Source organism: Cynara cardunculus, assembly GCF_001531365.2.
Source record: "Cynara cardunculus var. scolymus isolate 2C chromosome LG 2, CcrdV1, whole genome shotgun sequence".
In the NCBI taxonomy this organism is placed as follows: domain Eukaryota; kingdom Viridiplantae; phylum Streptophyta; class Magnoliopsida; order Asterales; family Asteraceae; genus Cynara; species Cynara cardunculus.
The window spans coordinates 2,484,659-2,506,740 of NC_037529.1; the positions used below are offsets into that span (position 1 = coordinate 2,484,659).

Here is a 22,082-nt window from a genome sequence, read left to right on the forward strand (position 1 = left end):
TGATAAAATAATCAAATCTAAATATTTGAATTAAATTTTTTTAATAAGTACCATAAATTAACCATAAGGGTGGTGTCTGATTGATTTAAGCTTGACTTCAAAGGTCAAAAGTAACAGGAGTTTCAAGTTCAAATCCAAATAGGAATAAAAATTTTCTTTGTGGCCACGGAGGTTCAAATATTGTGACTCTAGGCAATCTGAAAAGTAGATGGTCGTCTTGGAATTAGTCAGCTCACATAACATGTTAGATATCCAGGTTAATAAAAAAAATTAAGTACCATAAATTTAATAAAACATTTTTCTTCCTTAAGAAAAAGAAATAAAACAAGAGGTATGTCATGGCAGACGTCAACGAAGAAACTCATTTCCTTTTATATGCTTTGAATAATGAAAAGGGCATTCGGATCAACGCCACCCATCGTTGACGTGGCCTGTCGGCGACCCACTCAGCCCTACGCCACCCGTTTTCTATATAAACACCGATCTCTAAAATTCCGCCATTTCTTTCACAGCTTCATCCAATTCAGCCTATGCGCATTAGACTTGCCCTTACTCGCTCAATTTCCAGTTTCACGCCGAAGATTATGGCAGACGAAATCAACGCATCTGCGGCAACGGCATCCACAACTTCAACATCATCAAGGAAGAAAAACTCCTTATGGCCTTCTGTTCTTCGTTGGATTCCAAGCTCCACCGATCACATAATTGCTGCTGAAAAGCGCCTTCTCTCTCTTGTCAAGTAACCGCCTTTGTTCCTTCACCTTCAGTATCTGGATTATATTGCTAATTGTTTGCTTTTAACCTTCCTTACCTGCATTATATTGCTAATTGTTTTTGTATTGATCGATTGCCAAATTCTCTTGTTTGATGCACATGCACAGTCTATTTTAGAATTTCCGATTGCGGTCGTTTATGACGTTGTTTGCTTTTCTTAAAGTTGATGGACTATCCATCGTAAGGTTTGAACTATTATTGAATGGTTATAGCATAATCTGCTCTTAGTTGCCAAAAGAGGGGCCCTGCTGTAGTAGAAACCTGCTACATCGTATTTGATGGTCATATAATTGGAATAAGAATGTTGCCTGTTTGGTTGGATGACGATGGTTTGGTCTCTTGAGTAGTATGTTAGCTATTAGTATAGACTTGTTTGTGTTTGATTTCATGATTATTTTGGATCAAATACCAGGACTTCATACACCCAAGAGAAGGTTAATATTGGCTCTGGCCCACCGGGGTCTAAAGTCAGGTGGTTTCGTTCTGCCAGCAATGAATCAAGATTTATCAACACAGTTACCTTCGACAGCAAAGAGGATGCACCCACTCTTGTAATGGTACATGGATATGCAGCTGCTCAGGGATTTTTCTTTCGAAATTTTGATGCTCTTACAAAACATTTCAGGGTGATTGCAATTGATCAACTTGGGTGAGTTTATTATGTTATATTTCTCCTATCTTCATCTCATATTCTTTAATATTTGTTCCTTTGTATGGTGTCAAAATAATATGTGATGTTTTATCAGTTGAGATATGAAATGGTCATCTCTCTTTTGTGGCTCTCTTCAGTAGACACACATTGAAAGAGAAGAGAAGTGTATATTTACACCAAGTAATTGCAAAATGTGCCAGCCCTTTTCTTGTAGCTAAAAATGAAACATGATAATCTTATGTTGAATAAGGAATACTAATTGGTGTGCTTGCATTCTTTGCCCTGACTTTGGCATTTTGATTCTCTGGATTCAGTCACAGAGCAATCTTTTTCATTTCTTTATGTTGTCATATGGCATCATCAATCGTGTCACATTAAACGTCATTTCATTAAGAGGCATGTTAAAACATTGTGCTTCTTGGGTGACTAGAATATATTCAGCACATGATTTTCATTGACCGGTAACATCTTCTAAGGCCTTTGATGCATAAGATACAACGACATCTCTCTTGTCCCTTGTGGAAGAGAAGCTTCTTATGTAGTAGTGGATACTTCATCTTATTGAGCAACTTCTAAAGCTCATTGGAATCAGCAAAGTTTTTGGTGATTATGATTTTCATATATCTCACTGGTACAGGTGGTTATCTTTTTCTTTCAGTTTACTGGTTAACAAAATGCTCTTAGGCTCTAGTTTCCCTTGGAAAGTTATTGTAGACTTTTCCTAATTTCTAAACATAGAGTGACATGAGTTGTCGATTGCTGTCTCGTAGCTGGTGTAATTTTCTTGCCGTCTGTTGTCCTATAGTCTATTATATTATGCCGTTTCAGAACAACATTGGTGCCAAGCTTGGATAATGCTGGTACAGAAGTGTAAAACACTGAATTTGGTTAAACACATGCATACATTTGTCAAGCGAACTTTTAATAGATCTGTTTTCTCAATGCTACAGTGATTGTTTAACGTCTTCCATTTAAACTGAATTCCTGGGTTATTCTTCTTTTTTTCGCTGGGCAGTTGGGGAGGATCAAGCAGGCCTGACTTCACTTGCAAAAGTACTGAAGGTCAGTTTTTTTAGCTTGTAGTTGGTGCACTAGTTTGCCTTCGCTTCCTACAATATGTGCATCACAACTGAAATAGTCAATCTGATACTCCTATTGGACAGTTAGCGTGATTACTACATTCTTTTGGTCAAGAAAAATTTTAAATTCAAAAGTTAGCTATAATTCATGGGGCGTAGGGTAATTGACGAGGACTACAAATGGAACTATGGAAAGATAGTAAGCAAATCCTATTATACTTTGATGCTGTTCAAAATTTAATATTGCCTTTCTGAATTAGATAGCCTACCTCTAGGTTGAATTTACTAGTGCCGTTTAGTTTGATTTTATTTTCTTAATTGGATAGTTGTCAAGCATACTTCTCCAACATTACTGTTATGTTAATGTATTATACTACAAATATAACATCTTTTTTAAAAGAATCATTATGATGTCTTTCCACTCTTATTTTTCCCTTGCTGGGGCATCTTCTTTTGGTTGAAGCTCTATATGTTGATGTCTAATATTTGCATCAGTCACATAATTGACACTTACTGTAGGACAAAAGGCATATATTTCTGCACACTATCTCTTACAGAAATCCCTGGCCAATTTTCTGTAATGTCTTGCATTCTACCTGCATGAGAAATTGCTTCTGCTGTTTCTGAAGGCCTCATTTTTTCATGGCTATGAGGTGACATAGCAACTTATGGTATTGCTACAAAGTAATCTTCCTCGATGAAATATATTGGTCAGGATCAAAGATTACCCTTATGAACTGTCAGGTGTTTTTAGAGTTCGGAATAATTTTGTCCATCAAATAGTTGGAGTGGATTGCCTTCATGTTTTCTTGAACATCTGTAACTATATTGATTTATCTATATTGTGCTGATAACCTCTTTTCGTATTCTCCAACTTGTGTGGTATGGAATTTTAAAGAAACACTCTGAATCTGACCACATATATCTAATGACTGTATCCCTCATAATGCAGAAACCGAGGCTTGGTTCATTGATTCCCTTGAGGAATGGCGCAAAGCAAAAAACCTTGAAAAGTTTGTTCTGCTTGGGCATTCTTTTGGAGGATATGTTGCAGCTAAATATGCCTTGAAGGTAAGTTTCCTGATGATGATTTTCAAGTTAGCAGAACAACTTTCTCGCCTCAAGGCTAAATGCTCTGGAATAATAATCTAATGCTCTCCCACTCATTAACATTGAAGCATCCTGAGCATGTACAACATCTGATTTTGGTGGGACCTGCTGGGTTTACCTCAGAAACCGAACATAAATCAGAGTGGCTTACCAAATTCCGAGCAACATGGAAAGGAGCTGTTATGAACCATTTATGGGAGTCTAATTTTACTCCTATGAAGGTCCTCAGGTAATATGGTCTTCATTGCTTGTCGTTATTTATTTTCTTCTTAGGCTTTCTACTTCCAAGAAAATTCTTATCAAATCATAAGATCCACATGATGCAGTATAGAGTAATATATGTACAAATTAAATGTAACATCTAACATGAATTGCTATAGAGCTGATCTTTAAGATACATGATGCATATTGTAAGGTAAGAAGATATTGATAACATTTTGACAACTATGATCCTATATACATATGTGAATGCAACTGTAAATCTGTTGATCTATTTCCATGACAACTGACTTGGGTACCCGTTTTTTATTATGCAAGACATAGACCAGGAAAACAAGCTATGTCAGGTTAAATTTTATAATGCATGTTGGATCATTGGAGTGTGTACTGTGTAGCATTGTTAATTAATTGGTGTATTTGGTCTCAAGTGGAAAATAAAAGGGATTGTAAGTACTGAACCACAATTAGTTATGGTGCTGATAGTTGTAGGTGCATAGGGTCTATACGTTTTCCTATCGAGCAAAAATTCTACATGAATAAATTTTGGATATTTTCCCCATAACCGGTATATCACACGCATAGGTAGGGTATGGGTAGGATGTATGAAGCCTTTGCCTGTACCCCAGAGGGTAGAGAACCTGTTTCTATGATGTTATCTTACTTGGCCCTTGAGCATAAAAACATCAACTATGTACTCTTTTTAATGATAGGCCATCAAGTTATGTAGCTTTAATCACATGTGAATATGTTGAATCCTGTGATGCAGAGGATTAGGTCCCTGGGGTCCAAATTTGGTCCGAAGATATACAAGTGCAAGATTTGGTGAATATTCAACAGGCGATGTGTTGACGGAGGAAGAGTCCAGGTTACTTACAGGTAGTTAGAGTCGACCATATTAGTGTCGAATTTTCACAATTTAAAATTTCTAATAATTTATAATTCCTGTGAAGATTACATATACCACACTTTGGCGGCCAAGGGAAGTGGAGAGCTATGCTTGAAGTATATTTTTTCATTTGGGGCATTTGCTCGAAGTCCTCTATTACAAAGGTGCGATAAGTTGTCTTTTACCACATTCTCGTTAACAAAATGGTACACTTCATATACTAAAAAGTGCTTTTCTTGTTTGTTGTTTGATATAATGAATGGGTTTATCGTAATGAAAATTGCACATTTAATTGGATATGTTTCTTGGTATTGTCGATAGTGCCAACTTGTACTAGTTTGACAATACATGCTTTCACTTTTTGATGTATGATCTCTTCATATATTCATATACTGCAATAAATGGACAGGTGCAAATGAGAACCGTAAATATTTTGAGAACTTAATAACCAACTATTTAGTGTCATGCATTTTCATTATTCACTATATCCATCAAGAAAATCAATCACGACATTCATAATAAATAATTCATAAGTAGTTGGTTCGTAGGTTTTCAAAATATTTACTTCTCATTTGAGCTTCCTCCCTGCCATACAATAGTAGCTCAAAAACATCGATATCATCATTAGGTCTCTGCATATCGAAAAGTCTGTCATTTCAATCCATCTGATCCTTCCTTCTTTTTCTTGCAGGGCTTCGGAATGGAAAGTGCCAACGACCTTTATATATGGGTTCCAAGATTGGATGGATTACCATGGAGCAGAAGGAGCACGGAAGGACATGACTGTCCCATGTGAAATCATAAGAGTCCCAAAGGTATTTTGCAGTTCTGGGTTTATGGTTTAGGGTTTACGGTTTAGGTATATTAATGGAGGTTTGAATTACATGATTGCATGCAGGCTGGTCATTTTGTGTTTCTAGACAATGCAAATGGATTTCACTCGGCAGTATTACATGCGTGCCGCAGGTTTCTTTCGCCGGATCCTAATGGTTATCCTCTACCAGAAGGTGTTACGTCCATCTAGTAGCATTACTATATCGTTCGTCAAAAATTGTTTTATTCTCTTTAAAGAACAAATATAGGAAGAAGGAAAAAACTAGCGTAGAACATTTACACTCCGTAGGTATTTCAGTAAAATTTATTATTTTTTAGTTCGAGCCTTATTATGGTATAGTCTTCGATTTTTGTTTTGTCAAGTTTCACTCATTTATGATACTACGATTTTAACTCATTTATGTAAAAATGATTCAATTCGGATCCTATTTTTCTATAATTTTGAAAAATAGTCAAGGAGATTAACATGTTAAACGAAGTTAAAAGGAAAAAGTTCAGAAAAATCCAATCGACTCTTTTTTTTAATGAATAAACGATTGAACTTTCTTATTTTGAATAATTAAGTTGTTGGATATTTAATTTGAATAATTGTAACATCCCATTTCTAATATCCCAAATTATTTGCTAAGTATGTTTAATTATTATGTTAAGAGGATATTATGCGATAAGATGTGAAGCATGTTAAATGTCAAAGTAGAAAATTTTACTTAGTATTCTAGTAGTGGCCATATAAGTGAACCTATGCTTTAGTGGGAGTTTGAGTTGGAAATTTTAGAGTTATACTTCTTAGAAGTATATGAGATGATCTGAAAATTATCATGTTAAATGGATACGTAAAACTGATTTTTGGGGAGATCTTCTCTGGAATATTTCTGTTGAAGGTTATAGATTATCATTTTATGAACGTGTAGGCGAAAACCTCATCGAAAACGGAGGTCCGAACGAAAAGTTATGAATTTTTTAAGTGTTGATAGTCATACCCAACTGGGTCAACCCGACCCAACTTGGGATTTAGTATAGAAAACACAAATTTTGGCCCCATTTTCTGTCATTATGAGTCCAAAACTTATACACACACACTAAAGGTGCGATTTACACACACATAGGCTTAATTCGAACTCAAATCAAGAGAAATTACAAGATCTTTAAAGGATTTGATCATCAACTAAAGATAGAATCCCTCTCTGCACTTGTTCATGGTTGACATTCTTGAAATATGAATCGCATGTTAAGAAAGAGTTAGGGTTTCATATGGGTTTGATCTTAAGTGTATAAAATGAGTTTGTTTTAGTATTTATGACATGAAATGATCATTAGGTTCAAAAGATTATCAAGATATAAGCAAGAAATAAGCAAGTTCATCATATAAACTTTGACTTGGTTAAGTCAAAAATTGGGGAGATGATATAAATAATGAAATTAATATTGGATCCTGGTTGTTTGTGTCAAATGTGTTATATTAAAATGAAACTCAGATTTTGGAAGAATTTGGAATTGAAATGGTACGAAAAATGTATGAAATGAGAAATTTCGACTTAAGAATGCACTGAATATATGCAGACGTTAAAAAATTGTATAAAATCATAAAAAAAACCCAAATGTGGTGAGGCCAATTGCATTGGTTATATAATTGAGTTTAGTTTATTTCTTATTTTATGATCAAGACATGAATTTGAGTTTAAAATAGATCTGCAAATAGCAGCTGTACATGAGAATCAATGTAAAGTGCCTAAATAGGAAATGTATATAACTTGAGTTTCTTATATTGGTTACCTATGAGATTTTGAATGTATGCTCCAGGGGGTAATTAAGACATATTTTGAGGCTTTGGAAGCATTCTAGGTGTGATAACTTGGACTGTTTTGTGAGCTCATTTTAGAGCTTTTCTATATTGTACGGTTGCTCGGTGAGGTATATAGTTAGTTGTTACATATTGTTATAATATATATATATATATATATATGAATGTTTTTGGTCTTGAATTGAGTAACATGGTCTTGATTTGGCTTTGATTCTGTCCCTTGAGTCTATTCCTTATTATGATCTCGTTACATCGGTTTATTTTCCGGATCCGGACTCGTTGTTTTGTTCCTTGGATTGTACGCCATAGTATGGGTACCACTTCGTGTGGCACGCCAGAAGTTGATGGCGAGGTCAAGATCCTGGGTTGGACGGATGAGACTTTCTGCTGTTGTGGATACTCATTGCTCAAAAAGGAGGAAGAGCAATGAGTAGGGAACCTTGGCACACACCCGATAGAGGAAAGTGGGCAGTGAGAGGTTTCTCGTGATGTATGAGTCTGACTCGAACTTTGGCATGAGCGGGGAAGGTGAAGGACGGGGTGATATGTCCTCATTATGTTTATCTATTCGATTATTTGGTTCTTGATATTTATTGGTATTTTAACGTTGTTGATATATTTTTGGTTATTGATCTTGTTTTCTTGTTGTATTGAGCATCAATAGTATGGTATCTTACAGTGGCTTGAATATGGTATTCTATGATCTTAGCATCCGGTACGTATTTGTTCACTCGGTTTCTTGTAAGTCTCGGTTTGCATTCAGTTGATGTCTTGAACTCTTTTATCGATAAGAGTTTACCACGTATGTTTATACACATGTGCAATATTGATATGTAATACTTAACTATCTAACTCACTAAGTGTTTGCTTACCTTTTACGAAAGAACCCGTTGTTTGACTTGGAGGTTTATCGGGGGACTTTGAAGACTACGAACTTACTTTTGGTATATAGTAGTTTATTACCGTTACTTATAGATGTAGTCATTGTAGTTCATAATTAGTTTTGTTCCAGGTTATATGTATGTCCCGTTTATTTTGCTACTTAATTCGGGTTGAAAGTATAAATTTGTTATGTCTGGTTTGGAATTGTGTTTTGGTTGGTATTTATCACTAAAATAGAACGGGGATTTCGAAGTTTTCTAGAAACTAAATATCGAGTATTTTGAGGTTAGTCAATGTTTTTTAATTGGAGATTTTGAAATTGGTAGCTTGAGGTTTCTTAACCGAGGTGTTACAGATATGGTATCAGAGCTGCAGTTTGAGTGATCTGGATATCAGTAATGATATCCGGACTCAAACTTAGGCACTGACATTGGATAGTGACTAGGTTATGATTATATGGGATATAGACCAATAGAAGAGATTTAGGATTGGTTGGGGTCCAGAGGTAGAATATTATTTGACTTTTGTATGTATTATAATTTCAGTACAATGTCTGAACAAGATTAGCAACACACCGGTTACTCAAAACATTGGAAATGACAACCCCAATCCCGAAGGGAATGTTCAAGAAAATATTGGCAATGACGATGAAGCTCAATTATCACCTCGTGCTGAGAAGTTATTGAAACTAATGAATGATCAAACACGGGCTGCTCTACGAGAACAAAGAATAGAGTTTGAAAGAAAGTTATATGAAGTGCAAAATCCAGTTAATGCTTAGAATCTGGTTGTCCAAGGACCGAAGCCGAGCAATGATGACGTACCCAAACCAAATTCGGATCGGACTTCTTTTAAAACATTTAGAAGCAGAGTTCTCGGGACAGACGAACCTAGTACTTGCGATGCAATGGGTCAAAAACACTGAAAAGTTATTTAGGATTGTTTATGTGCAGAAGAATAAAGTACGTTATGCAATAGCGACAGTTACCGATCGTGCACTCACTTGGTGGAATGACGTGGGAAGAATTTCAAGTGTTGTTCTTCGAACAACATTGTCCGAATGATCTGAAATAGAAGCTTGAGAAGGAATTCCTAGAGCTCAAACAGGGATCTATGTCGGTAATTGAATACGATACAGAGTTCAATCGGAAGCTTCAGTTTGCCCAGCAATTTGTACCAAGTGAGAAAGACAAGACTAATCATTTCGTTAGCAGTTTTTGACGGAATATTTGTGATTTTGTAACTAATCACGACATACCTTTATTTGCCAAAACAGTTGAGTATGCAAGGAAACGGGAGCATGATCTGAGTCTCCCTGATGATTCTGATGTGCCAGAGAAACGACCGAGATTTGAGAGAGCATTCTCGTCCCCAACATCTAAATCGTCTCGATTCTTCACGCCGTGACTAGCTCAATCGCAGAACACACCCCGTACTACATTACAAGCTTTCGAATACACCACAGAACTCAATCGATGCGGCAAGAATTACCAGGGACGATGTGGTGGTGATCAAACTTATGTACGATGCTTCTGTTGTGGTGAAGTTGGGCACATACGAACTCAGTGCCCTCAAAAGGAAAAGACATGTTATAATAGTGGTGTGTTGGGTCATCGTATGCAAGAATGTCCAAAGAATAGACCGAAGGAAAGTAAGGGGTCGGTACAGCAACCGAGGCAACGACCGATACACGCAGCGGGGGCTTCGACCAAAAAGAAGGAGGTACCGAAACCTCGTGCCAGGGCATTTCAAATTACTGCGGAGGAAGCCATGAACGATCCTGACGTTGTTCGGGTATATCTCTGGTTAATTCTTGGTCTTCTCGTATTTTATTTGATTCCGGTGCAACAATTTCCTTTGGGTCAAATGATTATGTTTGTTTTCTTGAATTTGTGCCTACTATGCTTGAAAATCCTTTCACTGTTGACTCTGCGAGCAGAGTGCCATTAGTTGCTGATAAAGTATTTAGAGGGTGTGCGTTGCTTCTAGATGACTATGAATTTCTTATCGGTCTCATTCCAACTGATGTACGTGTATTCGATGTCGTTATTGGTATGGATTGTTTGGCAAAGAATCAAGCTGACATCATATGTTCACGACGGATTATTCGGATACCAATTAGTGAGGGGAATTACCTATACATTTACGGGGAGCAGTGCGTGATCGACATAAAGGTAATCTCTATGTTAAAAGCTCGTCGTTATCTAATCAAGGGTTGCTCAACTTTTATAGCCTATGTTATGAATGCGACGAAGGAATTGAAGAATACGGTGAAGGACGTTCCGATTGTTTTTGAATATCTGGACGATCTGTCTGGATTGCCATCCGATCGTCAAGTAGAAGTTCATATAGACTTGATACCAGGTCTAGCTCCGATAGTGAAGACACCGTACCGTCTCGCACCCGCATAAATGAAAGAAATGATGAACCAATTGCAGGAATTATTGGACAAGGGTTTTATCCGGCCAAGCACATCTCGTTGGGGTGCTCCAGTGCTGTTCGTTAAGAAGAAATACGGAACTTTCCGGATGTGTATAGATTACCGTGAGCTTAACAAGGTAACTACAAAAAATAATTATCCATTACCACGAATTGATGACCTTTTCGATCAGTTATAGGGAGCAAGATACTTTTCTAAAATTGACTTGGGGTTTGGCTATCACCAACTCTGTAACATCCCATTCTAAAAGGTTAGATAAATATTTAGATGTTTGAAAGTTTGGGGTAGAATTCTTTTATAGTGATAATCAAGGGTGTTATAATGTCCTTCCCTTAATCTAGTATTAATATAAATAGGAGTTTTAAAAAGAAAAAAATACTAGAATTAGAGAAGGGGATCGGGAGAAGCCGAGAAGGAAGAAGACGCCGATGGAATCGATTCAACCTTGCTTGTTTTTTTCATCTAATCGTCAAATTAAGGTAAGTTTTTCATGTATTAGCTTTATTTCTTGTTGTATTTGATGTTTAGGATGGTATTGGATTCGATTTTTGGAGTTTTAGGGCTCAAAATCAAGTTTTAGCGGCTGTCATGTGGACAGCCGTGTATATGTGTAATTTCTTTGAGAAACCTAGTTTTATGATGTATATTTTTAGCCCCAATTGAGTTCCAATGTGTTATATCTTCACTTTGTTGCATTGGAACTTAAAATCCTTCAAGGATTGGAACAAAGTGGGTATTATACATCTTGATAGTAGAAGTATTTTGTTGGGTAAGTTTACTTCATGTTTAGGATAGTTTTGAATTTATCTAAGATGTTCAATCGTGAGTGGAAGTTGAAAAATTATTATCTTTGATAATCTTTAAAAGTCAAAGTTTAGTGATGAACTTTAAGACTTTGAAATCTTCATAAAAATATTAAGATGTTTGTTATGSTTTGTTTCTTGGTATCATTAAGATGTTATTAGATGGATTGAAGAAGAAAATTTCCATTCAATCATGTTTTATTTATAGATTAAAGGTTATGTTCAAAACAGTTGACTTTTTCCAAAAAGTCAAACTGTTTTGCTTAATTTTTAAAATTGAGTCGTTATATGCAAAATTATGGATTGAAGTTCCGTGGATATAGTTATGATAGGTATATAAAGGTGTTACATTGATTATTTCAATGTTCCTTATAGGTTTTGATGGATTTTCAAAGTTAAAAGCAGTTTGAGTTCGGTTTGATCAATATATGAAAATTTATGCATTAGTTAGGTTGTGAGTGCATAAATGAATGTGTGGACCTTATAAGCATATTTCAATGTGTATGATAAGCATATTTTGGGGGTTAGAATGTGAGCCTAGAGCCTCGGGTGAAATATGAGCAAGTCACCGGACTAAGTTATTTTGGTGCTGAAAATTGTAAAAATTGTATAAAATCACTCGTAACTCGGATTTAGACTTGTAATATCAATCTGGAACTGTTATGAAGGCTTCTACAATTAATATTTTGATTATGAGGTAGTTAGGACTCTAAATAGGTCAAAAAAATGGGTTTTTGTACAGCTGTCCATTTTTTACTCAAATAAAAGTTTTGTTTCTTTTAAACTCATGTATGAAAAGGTTCAAAGTCCATTTTTGAGTGATTCTTGTCGGTATGTATATTAAGATAAGTAAGTTGTCTAAATATTTTGTTAGGATGTTTGTATTGATGTGAGAACCGTGCGTGTGGATTGTTTAGGTAGCACGGCGGATAAGCAAGTTGGGTACCGGCGGGATCTCAACTAAATAGGCTAAGGTGAGTTTCAAGTAGATTTTAATGGGGTACACGTCAAACGTAATTACCTTTACATAATTTATTTTGTTGGACGTATTTTAGTGATTAAAGTAGAAAATGCATAATTTTAAATGATGTTATGAAATGAAGGTATTGATGTTTATACAAAGTGACTTTATGCATGTTAAGAATGCATTGTTTTTTTGATAAAGTATATAGGAAATACTTTGGTGATTTGGAAAGATGATATGTATATTTTTTTTTAAAATAAATAAACATGTTTTGTATCCAAAGGAGGAAAATCTTACGTTGTATAAATGGGGCAATGTGATTTATATATTTACTCACTGACATAAGAATGGTAGATCCGGATCTGGTGACTTAGGGCCACCCTTTTTGTTGCGTTTATATTCGGGTCGCTCCCTTTACAGTAAATGGGTTGCTCCCATTGGTAATGTATTGGAGTACCGTGCATGGATATATGCGCCAGGTACTCGGCTAATAGGTATAGTGTCAGGTGGACACATTGTGCAATGGTGATTAAACCGAAATTAGCCTAACGGATAAGTGGGCTGTTGGGTAGTGCTCCTCCACTGATTTCGGTTGTTATGGGTCACCCCCATACTGCGTGGTATTCATAGAACTTTGTAAATATTGATTGACTGCTAACTTATAATGTTTTGGTTGAACTTAACATTTATTTGACACATCACATCAAGCATATGTAAGTCATGCATTTTTGTTTGATAGTATAAATTACTTGAAATATTGTATTGTGAAAACTCTTGAATTCACCAGGCATGTAGCTTGATTTGTTTTGTTTGTTGACGTGCATCTCAGGAACTGGTTCAAGTGATTATGCTAGCAACATTCTTGATTATTATAAGGCTAGCAGGTAAGTTTATAGGATGATGCAATGCTCGGGACTTTTGGAAGCTTAATCTAGTTTGGGGGAAATGTATTTTTGGAAGAATATGAAAGTTTTATACCTTGTATATAGTCGTCTTTATAAAGACTAGTTAGTAATCATAGCTTTTATATGGTCAGTTATTTTGCAATCATTACTTTTGAAAATGTTTACAGGTTTAAAAAAAATGGCAAAACACGACTTTTCGAACAGGTCATGCCGAATTTTTGCCAGATTTTTTTTTTAAATCTAAGTATAGGGTGTTTCAAGTTGGTATCAGAGCAAAGGTTTAAGGGAATTTGGTTAAGAGAACTTAATCTTAAACCTATGGTTGGTATAGTTATGTAAAATATATGCTTAGAATTAGAAGTTTATGTGGTTGAATTTGGAGTTTATATTGATTATCTGTTATGAATATGTAGCAGCTCGATATGGATTCAAACGAAAATCATCCATTAGATCGAAGAGATGGCGAGGAGGTTAATAGTTCAACCCCAAGTCAAAATCCAGATATTCTAGAAGTGAATTTTAGGGCCTCTATCATGTCAGATATGATGAAATTAATGGAAGCTGCTATGAGTAAGCAACAAGAAATGTTTGCAAAGATGATGGAAGATYRGGATGCTTCTAACAGTAAGAAAGAAATAGTGGCAGAAAARGTGAAAGGAACAAAGAGCTTGGATAAAGGGAAAGAACCGATAAATGAAAATCAAGCAAAGAAGACTGTTACATTTAAAGCATTTCTTGGTTGCAAGCCTCCAGAATACATGGGTGGTATTGATCCAGTTAAGTGTATGAGATGGTTACAGGAAATAGAACAAGCTTTTGAATCTAGTGAATGTGATGAGCAGCAAAAAGTTAGATTTGCTTCACARATGCTACAAGGAGAAGCTTTGAGTTGGTGGACGGTGACTAGACAAGCTCTAGGTGCAACCATAGTATCAGAGATGACTTGGCCAATGTTTAAAAGTAAGATATTAGATCGATATTGCAATGAAAGGGCTCGAGACCGAATTGAAAAAGAATTCAGGAATCTCAAGAAAAACAACTTGTCAGTGTCCGAATATACAAGAAGATTCATGGAAAAGTTGGGCTTGTTAGAACAAGTGGAACCGGAAGAAAGAAGCAAGATAAAATTTTATTTGGCAGGACTGYCGTCTCTGATGAGATCCTTCATACGACCCGCACGTATTGAGACTTTACAAGAAGCCATGGAAGAAGCTCAGTTGATTGAAGATGACATGTCAGAGATAAAGGAAGAAATGTCTGATAAAAGAGAAAAGATAAAGTGGGAAGGAAAGACAAATACACCAAGTAAACAGAGACATGTTACTACTACAAGTGGAAAAAAAAAAGAATGGAGCCAAATACATGTCCAAGCTGTTACAGAAACCATTTAGGAAAGTGTTCTAATTTTCCAGTAAAATGTTACAAGTGTGGGAAGCTCGGGCACATTAATAAAAATTGTGACAGCAACTTAAACCGATGTTATGAGTGTGGATCTGAGGGCATATTCGTCGTGACTGCCCAAAGCTCAGTGATTCTGGAAAGGGGACACCGAAAGCAAATCAGCCAAAGAAAGATTTGAGGGTTCCGGGTAGAGCATATCGGATGACTGCAGAGGAAGCTCGTGATGCAGATGATGTAGTCACCGGTACGTTCTTAGTCAATTCCATACCTGCATGTGTACTATTTGATTCAGGAGCCAATCTTTCTTTTGTTTCTATGACATTTTGTGATCGATTTGGCATATCAACTAGTTTGCTATCAGATGCATTAGTGGTATAGACAGCTAATGGGGGCAAGTGTTAATACATGAGGTTCATGATGGATGCACGATTGAAATTGAGGTATCTTATTCCCAGTTAGCTTGTTACCTTTGTCAATAGGGGGATTTGACGTTGTGATATGAATGGACTGGTTAGTTAAACATGGAGTCGATATTTCATGTTCAAAGAAGATGGTTTCAATTTTGAGACCTAATGGGGAGACACTATTAGTTTATACGGATAGGCGAAAGGGTGATATGGGGATCATTTCAGTGGTGAAAGCACGAAAATGCCTTATTAAAGGTTGTTCTTCATTTTTRGCAWACGTTGTGGATGCCAAAGTGGAAAAGAAGAAGATTGAAGATGTTCGAGTAGYGTGTGATTACCCTGATGTGTTTCCTGAAGACTTGCCCGATTTACCGCCAGATCGTCAGGTTGAGTTTCGTATAGACCTCATTCCTGGTGCAGCGCCGATCACTCGTTCTCCATATCGGCTAGCTCCTTCAAAAATGAAAATGATGACTCAACTGCAGGAATTGCTCGACAAATGTTTCATCCGACCAAGTTCTTCACCATGGGGTGCTCCAGTATTGTTTGTAAGGAAGAAAGATGGCACATTAAGGATGTGCATCGACTACCGCGAGCTGAACAAAGTGACTATAAAGAATAAATACCCTCTTCCTCGCATTGATGATTTGTTTGATCAACTCCAAGGTGTTAGTTGTTTCTCCAAGATTGATCTTCGATCAGGTTATCATCAATTGAAAGTGCGGCAGGAAGATGTTTCCAAAACTGCATTCAGGAYCAGGTATGGTCATTATGAATTCTTGGTTATGCCATTTGGTTTGACGAATGCTCCAGCTGCTTTTATGGATTTGATGAACCGAGTCTGTCGCCCTTTCTTAGACAAATCAGTTATAGTATTCATAGATGATATCCTCATTCACTCCAAGAATGAGGAAGAGCATGAAAGACACCTGCAGGAAGTTTTGGAGTTACTGAGACGAGAGAAACTTTATGCAAAGTTCTCTAAGTATGATTTTTGGCTAAAGGAAGTACAGTTTCTTGGTCACGTAATTTGCAGTAATGGTGTGAAAGTCAACCCATCCAAAGTAGAAGCAATAATGAGTTGGTAGGCTCCGAAGAATCCTACAGAGATAAGAAGTTTTCTGGGATTAGCGGGTTATTACCGCAGATTCATACAAGATTTCTCAAARATTGCTTCACCCTTGACTGCTTTGACTAGAAAAAATGTGAAATTTGTATGGACTGAAAAACATACAAATGCCTTTGAAATATTGAAGAAGAAATTATGTGAAGCACCTGTATTGTCTTTGCCAGAGGGATCTGATGATTTCGTTGTATACAGTGATGCATCTGGATTTGGTTTAGGTTGTGTTTTAATGCAACGAGGAAAGGTAATTGCTTATGTTTCTAGACAACTTAAGGAGCATGAGAAGAATTACCCGATACATGACTTGGAGTTAGCTGTAGTTGTCTTTGCACTAAAGTTATGGCGACACTACTTGTATGGTACACAATGTATTATTTCTACTGATCATAAAAGTTTGAAATACGTTTTTTATCAGAAGAAGCTAAACATGAGGCAAAGGCATTGGTTGGAGTTAATCAAAGACTATGATTCTGAAATCAGATATCCACCCCGGAAAAGCTAATGTAGTTGCAGATGCTTTGAGCCGTAAAGAACGAAGTGGTGATGTATTGGTTAAGTTCAATAGAATTGAAGTTATGTCAAGTTTAATTGAAAGAATTAAAAAGGCTCAAAAGGAAGCTTTATTGGAGGAAAACCTAAAAGGTGAAGGCATGGTGAAACAACAATCTCTACTAGAAGATGACAGTCGTGGTCTAAAGTTATTTCGAGGTAGAATTTGGGTGCCAAAGATTGGGGGTAACCGGGAGTTGTTACTAGAAGAGGCACATAAATCAAAAAACTGTATTCATCCAGGAAGCACTAAAATGTACCGGGCTTTGAAGTTGCACTACTGGTGGCCTATCATGAAACTTTATATAGCAAAGTATGTTGAGAAATGTGTGACATGTTTACAAGTGAAAGCCGAACATCAATGACCGTATGGAAGTCTACAACCATTGGATATACCAGAGTGGAAATGGGATCATGTTACTATGGATTTCATAATTGGATTGCCCAAATCTACATTGTTCTTACCTGTCCGAGAGTCTTGTTTTATGGATCGATGGGAGCAGTTGTACATTTATGAAGTTGTCTCGCAACACGGTGTACCGGTGAAAATTATCTTTGATCACACTCTCGATTCACTTCTAATTTCTGGGTTGGATTCCAACAAGAGTTGGGAATACATCATGCATTTAGCGAATCAGAACGAACCATTCAAACCCTCAAGGATATGCTACACATATGTGTCTTTGAACTTGGTGGTAGTTGGGATACTCACCTACCCTTGGTTGAGTTTTCCTACAACAATAGCTACCACTCGACGATTGGAATGGCTCCCTACGATGCTTTATACGGACGTAAGTGTTGTACACCCTTGTGTTGGCGAGAGATGGGAGAGAGTTTTAGCTGGTCCCGAGCTCATTCAGATCACTCATGACAAGATTCAGATTATTCGTGAAAGAATGAAAGCTGCCCAAAATCATCAAAAGTCTTATGCGAAACGCCGCAAAAGGCCAATCAAGTTCTTGGTTGGTGATATCGTAATGCTGAAAGTTTCTCCTTGGCGAGGCGTGCTTCGTTTCCGGAAATAAGGTAAGTTAAGTCCAAGATTTATTGGCCCGTTCAAAGTATTGGAGCGTATCGGGAAACAAGCTTATCGACTAAAGTTACCGGAGGAACTTACGGGGATACATGATGTGTTTCATGTCGGGCACTTACGTAAATGCTTGGGTAAACATGAAGAGACGGTGTCCTTATCTGAAGTCAAAGTAGTTGAGAAATTAAGATACATTAAGGAACCAGAATCAATTCTGAGGAGAGAAAAGTGAACCTACATAATAAGGAAGTGGACTTGGTGTTGATCAAGTGAAAACACCATCGGGGACCAAATTGGATGTGAGAACGTAAAGATGAGACGAAGACGAAATACCCTTCTTTGTTTCCACAACAATGATTTCGGGGACGAAATCCTCAAAAGGAAGAGGTATTTGTATCATCTCATTTCTAATATGTCCAAATTATTTGCTAAGTATGTTTAATTATTATGTTAATAGGATATTATGTGAGAAGATGTGAAGCATGTTAAATGTCAAAGTGGAAAATTTTACTTGGTGTTCTAGTAGTGGCCATATAAGAGAAACTATGATTTAGTAGGCGTTTGAGTTTGAAATTTTAGAGTTATATTTCTTAGGAGTATATGAGAGGACCTGGAAAATTTCACGTCAAATTGATACGTAAAACTCATTCTTAGGGAGATCTTTTTTGAAATATTTTTGTTGGAGGTTATATATTATCTCTTTTTATGAACGTGTAGGTGAAAACCTCATAAAAAATGGAGGTCCGAGCGAAAAGTTATGAATTTTTTAAATGTTGATAGTAAAAATGGGTACCCAACCGGGTCAACCCGACCCAACTCGGGATTTAGCATAGAAAACACGAATTTTGGCCCCATTGTGAGTCCAAAACTTATACACACACTAGAGGTGAGATTTACACAAACATAGGCTTCTTTCGAACACAAATCAAGAGGAATTACGAGATCTTTGAAGGATTTGATCATCAATTAAAAGTACAATCCATCTTTGTACTTGGTCTTGGTTGACATTCTTGAAATATGGATCGCATGTTAAGAAATAGTTAGGGTTTCATATGGGTTTGATCTTAAGTGTATAAAATGAGTACGTTTTAGTATTTATGGCATGAAATGATCATTAGGTTCAAAAGATTATCAAGATTTAAACAAGAAATAAGCAAGTTCATCATATGAACTTTGACTTGGTGAAGTCAAAAATTGGGGAGATGATATAAATGATGAAATTAAGTTTGGATTCTGGTTGTTTATGTCAAATATGTTATATTAAGATGAAACTCAGAAATTGGAAGAATTTGGAATTGAAATGGTACGGAAAATGTATGAAAATGAAAAATTCAACTTAAAAAGGCATTGAAAATGTGCAGACTTTGAAAAATTGTAAAACATCATAGAAAAATTCAAATGCAGTGAAGCCAATTGTATTGGTTATATAATTGAGTTTAGTCTATTTTTTATTTTATGATCAAGACACGAATTTGAGTTTAAAATGGACAAAACAACTTTGCAAGTAGCAGTTGTACATGGGAATGAATGTCAAGTGCTTAAATAAGAAATGTGTATAACTTGAGTTTCTTATATTGGTTGAATCATTTTAGTCCAATCCCTTTTTTGCAAAAAAATGTATTTATTTGTTAAATATAATCAAGTGTAAATAATGTGTACAATGAGGTTTGAGAATTTCTCAAATCTTAAATTGTGGTGGTAAGTTGATAATCATACAATGATAGAGACAAAATAAATTCATAAATAGTACGAGTACAAGTATATAAGGAGGAGATGACGAATCATAACGTTTGATAGAAAATATTTTAGTGTTGGTTGGAGATGGTGTAAGTGAAAAAAAAAATTCACATATAATTTTTTCATAAAGTGAACACAAAAATATGTAAAATAATATCTTAATTTTTTTTTTGATGAAAAACATAATGCAAAAAATTATTTTTATATTATTTCTTAAAAATTTGTAACATTTTTGTGGTTCTCATTTGATTATCATCATCCCTCAAACACACACACACATATGTATGTATGTATATGTGTGTGTGTGTGTGTGTGTGTATGTATGTACAAACTTTTTAATATATAAATCTAGAAAAACTTATTACAATCATCCACATATATAAATGAATTTATTTTACCTTTTTAATTTATGTTATATCAATATTTTCCCTTCTCTCTCCATAACTTAAAATTTAGTGATGATAAATAACATTAATTGATCAATATTTATTAATTTACATTGACTTCAAACTTATAAAATGCAACATCTCTCTTCATAATATATATATATATATATATATATACTAGAATGTTACTCGCACAATGCAGCGAGATACATCTTGATTTTAATGTTTCGTTTTATATTTTGGCTATATCAATGTTATAATGCTATTTTATGTGGTTTTGAGAAAAAATAAAATGTTTTTATTTTTGTATGAAATATTATCATTTTTTAAAAAAAATAAGCGAAATTAGTATTAAATCAACTATTTAAAAGTCCTACTTTTTATGTAATTTCTTTAATTCATTTTTTTATTATAATTTAATATAAGTTTAATAATGAAATAATTTATTTTTGGTTTAATAATATAAATTTTATAAATATAATAATTAAGTATTCGGTTAAATTGAATGATTATCCTAATCATATTTTAGATTTACTAGAAGCGTACTCGCGCAATGCAGCGAGATACATCGTGTTTTTAATATTTCATTTTATTTTTTATCTCAGTCGATGTTATAATATGGCTTTATGTGATTTTGAGAAAACAATGATGTTTTTATTTTTGAATAAAATATATGTTTGACGATATCATAAAAATTTGACAAAAATATATCGATATTAGTATCAAATTAACTNAAATCTTGTAATTTCAAGATTAATCTGAGTAATTAAGAAATCCGCCGGAAATCCGCCGGAAATTGTTGAAAGTCAATAAAATGTTGACTTTTTTAGCGTCCGCCGGAACGCCGCCGGAAATCCGCCGGAAAATTACCGGCGGATCAATCCGCCGGAAATCGGCGCCGGAAATGCTGACTTTTCTAGTAGTGTCACTCTTTCACAACCACATAGATCCTTAAAATAAAATCAGGAGAGACGAAATAGAGACATATTACGCTACATTATGCAGACATGTACAATTACAATATTATCTTTTAAATGAATGGTTCAAGGCAAAAATAAGGTGAAAAAACCCAATTTTAATAAACAAATTAAACGGTGTCAATAGTTTCCAATTCCGTGTAAGAATCATAACATTTGATATAATATACATTTTAATAAAATTATTAGATGTAACAAAATAAAGCGACGATATAATTATGATCGATCTCATTAATCACATAAAACCATTTCAATCAGTAAAATTTTAACGAACGATAACATACAAATAAATATCTGATCAGATAGCAGAATATAACAGTCGAAATATAATTTTTGAAAACCAGTAGAATTTAAGAAATAATAATTTTGCATAAAAGATATTGTAGTTGACCATGAGATAATGATGCTTTGAAGGCCAATAGAATTTTTAGAAAATGACAAAAAAATATTGAATAAACAAAAATCCATGAAGGATATAATTTAGTTAAAAGTGCTAATTGTGCAAATGGAATAATTATTAGGGAATAGTTTTCTTGATCTAAAATAATAAATTATGTGGATATCAAAATTATAGATATTTTATCAAAATTATAGATATTTTTTTGATATAAAATTGATTTAAAGTACCATGATATTTTAATATATGGGATTTTTTTTGAACTTTTTAGATTGTGAAATTTTTGAAAACCAGTGCATCATTTCTTATTTTATATGATTCTTTCATCTAAGTATAGTATTTAATATATTAATTAACATATGTTTGTTTCACAATATGAACCTTTTCGGTGTGTTTGTAAAACCAAAAATACATGTAATAAAGTTTTAAATTGTGAACTGAATACATATGAAACAAATATATATTAATCAATATACTACCGAAATCCTTTATAATTTGGCACGATCATGCATGATCAATTTACCACTTAGCTGAAAGCTGACAGACAAGAACTGTTAATTATCTTGTTAAAATCTTATCCCCCCTGCCTAAATTTATTTACATTATGTTGTTTGTTGAATTTATGTTGGATCATCTTTAGTTTCAATAATTCAAATTGTATCGAATTCACTTATAGATGTCTTTCTTCTTTCATTATCCAGGCTACTTGGGATCTCGCACGGT

At 34.9% G+C, this 22,082-nt stretch overlaps 1 protein-coding gene across 1 annotated transcript; it reads left to right on the forward strand.

Annotated features, from left to right (window-relative positions):
• The first annotated feature begins 472 nt into the window (after positions 1-472).
• Positions 473-5,881, forward strand: LOC112507364 (probable 1-acylglycerol-3-phosphate O-acyltransferase). The gene is made up of 9 exons (XM_025111928.1): positions 473-739; positions 1,187-1,423; positions 2,442-2,488; positions 3,458-3,576; positions 3,684-3,844; positions 4,601-4,710; positions 4,785-4,884; positions 5,412-5,535; positions 5,619-5,881. The coding sequence occupies exons 1-9, from the start codon at positions 531-533 to the stop codon at positions 5,742-5,744; spliced, it is 1,233 nt and encodes a 410-aa protein (XP_024967696.1). The 5' UTR covers positions 473-530; the 3' UTR covers positions 5,745-5,881.
• The last annotated feature ends 16,201 nt before the right edge of the window (positions 5,882-22,082 follow it).

What these genes read in the sequence shown, in the direction of transcription:
- LOC112507364 (XM_025111928.1), top strand. Translation starts at nt 531, where the DNA reads ATGCGCATTAGACTTGCCCTTACTCGCTCAATTTCCAGTTTCACGCCG. An exon ending in CGAAGTCCTCTATTACAAAG is followed by an intron (nt 4,885 to 5,411) that starts GTGCGATAAGTT and finishes TTTTTCTTGCAG; the next exon opens with GGCTTCGGAATGGAAAGTGC. An exon ending in AAATCATAAGAGTCCCAAAG is followed by an intron (nt 5,536 to 5,618) that starts GTATTTTGCAGT and finishes GATTGCATGCAG; the next exon opens with GCTGGTCATTTTGTGTTTCT.